The 8,639-nt window shown below is 28.6% G+C and overlaps 1 protein-coding gene across 1 annotated transcript; it reads left to right on the plus strand.

Annotated features, from left to right (window-relative positions):
• Positions 1-5,112: 5,112 nt before the first annotated feature.
• On the plus strand, positions 5,113-7,715 carry LOC114166026. Its single transcript, XM_028050678.1, has 4 exons — positions 5,113-5,294; positions 6,048-6,202; positions 6,600-6,710; positions 7,158-7,715. Exons 2-4 carry the CDS (start codon positions 6,086-6,088, stop codon positions 7,515-7,517), a joined length of 588 nt encoding a protein of 195 aa, XP_027906479.1. The 5' UTR covers positions 5,113-5,294; positions 6,048-6,085; the 3' UTR covers positions 7,518-7,715.
• The last annotated feature ends 924 nt before the right edge of the window (positions 7,716-8,639 follow it).

The raw sequence follows: 8,639 nt of genomic DNA on the forward strand, positions 1-8,639 counted from the left end.
GGACAACATACATAAAAACGATTCTTAATTTTATTTAAATATGATTGATTTTTCAAATTCCAATTGATCATATGATGTTATGATCCTATTTAATACTGAAATCTTTCTTGAGTCATTGTTGAATTAGTCAGACACATTAAATGTATCGTCATGAGAATGAATGCATATCAAATGCACTCATATTAAAGTGTCACATATTATAATAAATGTCAACGTTTAATATGACATCATAATGATATAGGAAGACCTAAGGGAGCATAATTGTCTTTTACCTTTTTTTTCTTCATATATTCTTTTTATATTCATTTTTTAATTTTACCTTACTCTTTCACCTTAACGATTTTTTGTGTAACTTTGCATTCTCTATTCTCTCTTTTCTCAAGAATTTTTGTTAAATTTAGGTTAAATCATTCCAAAGGTTCCCATTTTTGTAGCGAAATCTCAAGTAGGTTCTCCTATTTTTATTTGACTCAATTGAGTCTCTATTTTGGAAAATTCGTTGCAATCAGTTCCTTTCCGTTAGTTATACAGTAACGTGTTAATTATGTGCCATGTGACAATACGTGATTTTTTCCATTTTTTTAATTATTTTTTATTTTTTAATTTTTTTATAATTTTTTAAAAAATATATAAAATTGACATAAAAAAATATAATGTTAGATTGACACGTAGCAATTTTATTTAATTTTTTTAAAAATTATAAAAAAAATTAAAAATTAAAAAAATCTAAAAAAATAAAAAAAATCACGTGCTGACACGTGACACATAATTAACACCTGTACAATAAACGGAAAGAAACTGATTGCAACGAATTTTTCAAAATAGAAACTCAATCGAGTCAAATAAAGATATGAGAACCTACTTGACATTTCATTACAAAAATGAGACCTCTAAAATAATTTAACTTTAAATTTACTATAACACCAAAGCTTTTTTTCATGACTTAACATTAGGGACTAATATATCATTAATAAACTTGACATCATTATTTAAAAGAATTAGAAATCAGAGTTATAAGTGGAAAGTATTTTACCAAGATGTATTGTTTTTTATAAATAGATTTGCACCCACGATACATACAAGCGGAAAAAATATAAGAGAAAACAGAGAAATTGAAGATTAAAAAAATGCAAAATACAAATATCAAAATTGATTATACGTTGTCTTTGTTAAATATAATTATTTATATTGTAACCTTTTATATAATTAATTTTTATTAATAATTTATTGATATTTATATTTTTATCATAATAAAATAAATATAATTATGAAATAGTATAATATAATAAAAATAATAAAATATAAATAATACAAATACTTATTGTTAAAAAAATAATAAAACTATAAATAATAATAAGATATTAACAAAAATAAATAATAATAATAATAAATTTAAATAATAATATAATTATAAACGTAAAATAACATAAATAGTAAATGATAAAAATAATAAAATTAAAGAATAGTTATAAAAATAATAAAATTAAAATTCTTAAGTATTAATAATAAAATTACAATTTAAAATTCGTTACATTAGAATTAAAGAAGAAGAATAATAGAATTAAAGAATAATAATAGAATTAAAGAATAATCATTTAGTCTTTTATAAATACATCATTTTATAATTTTTAAAAATTTATTATATTTATTAAATCACTCACAAACTTTTCAGTTATTTTTTACTCTACTTTTAGGATGTGTTCACTTATGAAAATTGATTTGGAAGAAAGAGAGATGATAAATTAAGAATTAAGTTTAATTGAAAGAAAAACAATATTACCAAATTGTCATTGATGTTGAAAGTAATATAAAATTATATTTAGATGAGTTAAATTTATTTTATAAAAAATATTTAAATGAATAAATTGGAAAAAAAATAATTATTTTAATAAAAACATAATAAAATACAATATATTTACATATTGAAACTTTTTTGGTAAATAGGTTAGAAATTTAGGATATTAATTATTGTTGTGAGCATAATTTTAAAAGTTATATTTTTTTACATTATTATCATAATTATGCAATATTATTAGTGATGATTTGTGTTATTAATTTATATAAATTAAGAAAACATGCACTTGAATCAACTTGAATTAAGAAAACAAAATGAATAATGGAGGGCATTGTGGTAATCTTACACAAATCATCTTCAAATCTTTGCATATGAGAGATGATGAGAAAATAATGGAATTCCTTGATTCCTTTCTTTCCCCCCCTCCCAAATCTCTACATGTGAATACCTCAATCACCCTTAAATCATTCTTCTCTCATCCCTCTAAATACTAAATGGAAAATATCATAGTAAATATCTGCAAGTAAATTAGACTATGCTTACGCTTTAAGGAGATGATTTGAGAGAGGAAATTAGAATAATTTGAAGGAAAAACGAAAGGAAATTGATTTTATTTGTTTTAGCGATAGAAAGTTGAAAGTGATAATATTTTAATATAAATTTTCTTAAAGTTTGTGAATAATTTAATTGATGCGATAAATTAAAAAAATATTTTAATAAATTAAAATATAATATTATAATTTTATCCTTATGGTTAAAATTAATATAAAATAAAATTTAATTAGTTAAAATTAATTTAAAATAAATGTGAATGATTAGTTTTTAAATAAAAAACTAATTGATGTCATTAATTTAAAATAAACTTTGTTGAAAATAATTTTAATTAAATTAAATTATAAGAAAATAAATATTATTAATTAATTAATTATTATTTTCATTATTAATTTAATTAGTATTTTATTTAAATATTTTATTATTTTTTACATTAATATTATTTTAAATAATTTTTATTTCATTATTATTTTTAAATATATTATTATTATTAGTATTTTAGTTCACGTTTCTTGTGATCCACTTGTCTACTGTTGTTTTTATTAAGGTATGAATGGCAAAGTAGGTCAAGCCCAACAAGCCAACCTGTCTACCCAACAAAAAAAGGTGAGTCGGGTTAGGTATTTTAACCCCGAACCTAGAAAAGCCCAACTCATTAGCTCGTCGGACAAAAGTGTAGAGAAAACGCAAAGTGTGGTGGGTCAACCTGCAACACATGTAATTCATTCACACGGGTCCAAAGTGTGATGATTTTGCCCTCCTCTTCATAGCCCTCCTCTTCATAGCCCTCATCTTCTTAAGCCTCATCAACTCCTCAACATTTTCTTCCCTATGCGATACACTAAGCACTTTTACTCCTTCAAATGCAGATTTTATCAATCCCTGAATTTTCTTATTCTAATACACTTTTCAAGGGAACACATTACAACATGTGGTTTAAAATCTCAACCAAATCCCCGTTGAGGAACCACAAATACCCTACGAAGTTATTTCGAATTGTGAGAATAACCATGTGAGCACTAGAGGAAAGCGAGAAATGTGTGATCTGGGAAAGAATCAAGATTAAAATAACACTAATGATTTATGCTATTTCACCATTACATAAAAGAAATTCAAAAAGTGGTAGGTTAGTCCACCAGCTCGTCAGGCCGCTTAATGACTAAACGACTTATCATTTTCAAGTTGTTTTCTCCAGTTGGACTGGCCTGATCTGTTTTCGATGGGCCAATGATAGATCAGGCTAAAACAGATCGGGTTGACTCATTTTGCCACCCCATAATTGAAGGTGCTATACTTCACCAACCTCCACCCACTACTTTGTTCATCTTCTAGCAAAGTACTCCTTCATCGCATGCAACACCTAATCCATCACTTTCGGCGCCGACAAACCCAAAGGGTTCACTTCCGCGTCTAGTTTCTACAACTTCTTAAGGCACTCGATGGAGTTCAACAAGGATTTGATCTTATTGAAGCAGACATCTAGTTCTACAAGAGAGTGGAGGAGTTTTATCTGTCTAGTTTCTACAACTTCTTAAGGCACTCGATGGAGTTCAACAAGGATTTGATCTTATTGAAGCAGACATCTAGTTCTACAAGAGAGTGGAGGAGTTTTATCTGTAAAGTGGAGAATCTAGGAGAGGCTCCTCGTCTGCCCCATCACCGCAAACGTCGCAAACGCCGTGCATTGTCAGGCCTTATTTTTCAAAGAAACCATAATCAATTGTCATATAAGAGGATCAATTCTCATGTCCTTTAATCAATTCCCATGAGAATCAGATCTCACATTACAAAATCAGTTTTGTTCTTATCTAAAATACACTCCTCCATCTCGAACTTATATAACACAAACAACACACTTGTTTCCTCCACCTCTCATTCATGGGTTTTCACTGGGCAATTCAGTAAAAGCATGTTGAGGTGTTTTACTCATTTCATCTTTTCACCTCTGTGTGGATCCATTCTTCTTTCGATTCCGCAAATTGTCTCTCTTAGATAGCATGAAGCAAATGCCAAATGCATTCTCCATTCCATCCGCATGAACAGATGGAACAAAGAGGATGTTAATTAAAGCAATCTCACTCTCCATTCTCTTTCTAATTTTTGTTTCACTACCTCAAATTTATCTTTCAATCGATAAATGTTTTCAAAAGATTATAATCTACAAATTTAATTGGTCATGCGGGTTACATTCTTGATAATTTCATTCATCAACTATCCATAGTACTAGGAAAAAAATCATAACTTTAAATAATTGAATTTGATTGAAGATAATATAAATTTTTAGGGAAAAATATATTTAGTAGGCTGAGGAAATAAAAAACAAAATACCTAACTAAAACTTATAAAAATGTACCTCTAATTACGATGAAAATCACTGGATTTTGAATGCTCTAAGTAGACGTCTTAGATTTTTTTCAGAACAGTACTTATTCTTTAACGTTTTAAAAGCATTACGTCAACATTTTTAGGATTTAAAAAATATTTTCTTTTTAATTTAAACTAAATTTTTTATACTCTTTTTGAAAAAATATTAGTATGTACGTCCGTAATTAGCATAATTTACTCTGGTATTGATATAATAAAGTAATATTCGAGTTGATTCACATTCTTACAAATAAGCGAAATCTTTATTTCATTTCAAGATAAAATATTCAGTAAAAACTAATAATCTCATTTAAGTATTTAAATAAAAAATTTAATCATATATGTTATTAAATATGTACTTGATGTAATTTATTTATTTTAAAATAATTACTTTTATTAGGCTGCATAATATTTTTTTAAAAGTTTCTCATTTTATGAAGACCTTCAAAATTACACTGCATATTTATGCAACTAGCAATACCTAATCGAAACTTTGACAGAATATTTTCGTTTTGAGTTAAAAGCGATAGGTTGTTCGATGATGAAGAAACGCTGATATTGGCTTCCAAGCACACTCACTCAGGTAACTAAATCTCATTTCATCTCTCAACGATCTATCTAATTGACTCATCAGCTTCGAACTTGAGACCCATTGTTTTTTTCGTCTTCAAAATTGTTTTCTTCTGTGTTTTTATGGGCATGCGAAATTCGTTATGCGTTAGGCTTCCTATAGCTTGCTTGCCATACTAACGTAGGTTGGAGTTTGTGTTTTTATCGCATAGTTTTGAATTTTCTGAGTATTGTGACCATGGGGTTCTGTGAAATGATGGATTGATGGGTTTGGAGCAATTTTTAAATGTTTGTTTGATTTCCTATGAAGGGATCTGTGGGTTGCAAGCTATGTGTTTGGTCAAATGCCTAAGTGAGCTTTGAGATTCCCTTTGGCTATCTTTATTGGTTGGTTTGTTAAATGTTGATTTCTTGTGGTCTGTTCTTTGTCAATGGCTCTATTAATAGTGAATGGCTTTGTTAATTTTGTTTGAAGTGTGGAGCTTCCCTTTTACGAGTTTTAACGAGGTTGAATGCTATAGAAGAAAATAATAATATTACTTTTTCCCTTCTAAATCTCACTACCAAATATACCTTCAGGGATAATAGGGCTTCCTACTGTAATCATGACATTCATTGTGTCTTGTTTAGTGATAATTTAGCCGAGTTTTGATTCTATTTGGCAGTTGCATGAAACTTGATAATTAATTCTTTGTAGAGTTATCAGCATAATGAACTTTGAATATGTATTTTCCCTTGCATTTCTGAGTTGGATTCCTGTGTACAGAAATTTCCAAAACAGATAGTTGTTGATGATTTGTCAACATGAATAAGTTGTTAGACTTTGGGAGGAAAGCCCTCTTTTATGTCAGGGTGCTTTCTGGATATGAAGAGCGAAGAATACGATCTTATAGGCTGCAGCTTGAGCAACGTGTACAACAGGTATACCATTTTCTCTTCTACGTACATTTACATTCTTGCTTGTGTTAGTTTATGTTGTCATTTAGAAAACATGAAAACACACAGCATTGAATGTTGTGAGCCATTTCATGTGAAGCTAGGGCTCTTTTGAGCTGTAATAGCCATGTGAATCTATTTTAAAAATGAAATGGGACCTCATTTTGGATCCAATTGCAATGTATGGAATTTGAATGAATCTAAATCCAACATTGAACGAATTGGATTCTAATTTGGGGTTTATAAGGCCCTGGGCTCTCCAATCTCACATGGACGACATATGAATTTTAACCCTGTAACCTTCATTTTTCATTGCGGTGATGATGAAGGCTGGTGTGGAATTTCTTCTTTATTTCCATTCTGATGTTTTCCCATTGGAAAGGCCCAAGCAAGGAAAGCAGCCATAAATAAAGTACCTGAGAAGATTATTTTATCTGAGGTTCGTCGAATGGTTGAAGAGATGCAAAATTTGAACAAGAAGCTGGAAGAAACTGTAAGTTGTATTCAGGGAAAAATATAAATTTTGGAAATTTAGGATTTATATAAATATATTTTTTCTTTTGAATTTTTTTGAAGTTTCTAATCCTTTTCTGTCACTTATAATATGCAGTCAGAATGTCTTCTAAACAAAAAGTTTTATCTCTTCTTTTTCCCCTGAGAAGTTATACCAACACAACATGGATTTAGAACTTCAGTGTGACATGCAGTCTTTTTTTCCAACTTTTGTTGATATTAAAATTGGACGTTTCAGATTCATATTCTGCCATTTTCTTTTTGAATGGAAGCATTCATATTCTGTGATATTGTATCTTAATTACAATATTCGTCTATTATATGGAAGTTCTTATATGATATTTGATTTATTTTCCACGTGCACAGTATAATTGTTTCATTTGTGGCACTCAAATTTGTTGCATAACAAGATGCACATTCCTTGCAGGAGGCAGCCATTGAAGACTATTTCAAGCCTCTAGACAAGGAAGCTGAGATTATAATGAAAATGCAACTGCAAGGGGAAGAGAGAACATCAGAGATGATGATGAAGGCACTGGAGAAACAAGCTTCTCTTCAACAAGTTGAAGCAGAAAAAAATGCAAGTATGCATAAAGTTGACAACCCTGAAGCCAACCTGGATGATGCTAAGCTGATGGAAGAAGAGAAAGCTTTGGAGGAGACGTTGAAAGAATTGCAACGAGAAGTTTTGCTTGAGAAAGCTGATGCAGGAAGTTCTGATAATGTGCATCAATCAGACAAGTCTCATATCAATTTGCAACCTGCATCTACAACCACCTCTAAATGAGGCTGAGGTTATGTAATTTTGAACCATTGGCGATTCCTGATTTTTGGCTTTGAAATATATTTCAGCTGTGCTGCTGAAATGTTAATCATCCTTGGTGAATTCAAACTAACCAAGGCAGGACTAGGGCATATTTGTAGCTTATTTGTATTACTAATTTTGTTCAATAAAATTTTCATCTTTTGAGGCGTGATAAAATTATGTTAGTGTTTTTTCATGAGACATAGTTGATTAATAAACCTTAAAACGGAAACACCTTCGGAGAAATATGTTTATGCTAGTCTGCACATCTTGATTCATCCTATCGAGAGAGGGTGCATTATGTCAACTAAGATGATTGTATTTGTGGCTAGGCAGGGTTCTTCCTGCACTCCCATATATTTTTGGATTCTCAACAGTATACAATTTGCAATAATTTGCAATGTAAATTTTGTATTTTTAAATATATAATTTAAAATGTATTTTTTTTATTTTGTATTTTAAAATAGATAGCTTGAAATATAATTTTTTGTATTTTGAAATGTACAATCTAGAATATTAAAAATTATATTTAGGATTATATATTTTTTATTTTAGATTAGGTAATACAGAATGTATTTTTTTATTTTGCATTCTAGTAGAAAGTATAATTTAAAATATAAAATATTGCATTCCATATTTCAAAATACAAATTTTTATGAAAGTGCATGTTGAAACTTTAGAGGTGCAGGAAGAATTATCCTTCTAACTGATATTATACCTCCATAACAAACTTAAGCCCATGGTAGCGTGTCAAAATATATATACTTCATACTAAGTTTTGGGGCGATTCTTGCTGCACTTTCATAATTTCCTGTTGCAATTCATAAACTTTAAAATTGCAATTTTACCCTTTTTATTTTAAGTTTTAAATGTATAATTCGAAAATATTTCTAAATATACAAATTAAAATGTAAAAATTATATTCCAAATTACATTTCAATATATATAATTATGAATACATTTTTTATTTTAAATCTTGGATTGTATAATTCACTATATAAGTTATTCTTTTGATTCATGAGCTACATAAATGAAGACATAAAAGAAGAAGAGTGTTCCTAAAATCCATTATAATAGATTTGAGTAATACGAATTTAGATTATT

This window comes from Vigna unguiculata, chromosome 10, assembly GCF_004118075.2.
Source record: "Vigna unguiculata cultivar IT97K-499-35 chromosome 10, ASM411807v1, whole genome shotgun sequence".
In the NCBI taxonomy this organism is placed as follows: domain Eukaryota; kingdom Viridiplantae; phylum Streptophyta; class Magnoliopsida; order Fabales; family Fabaceae; genus Vigna; species Vigna unguiculata.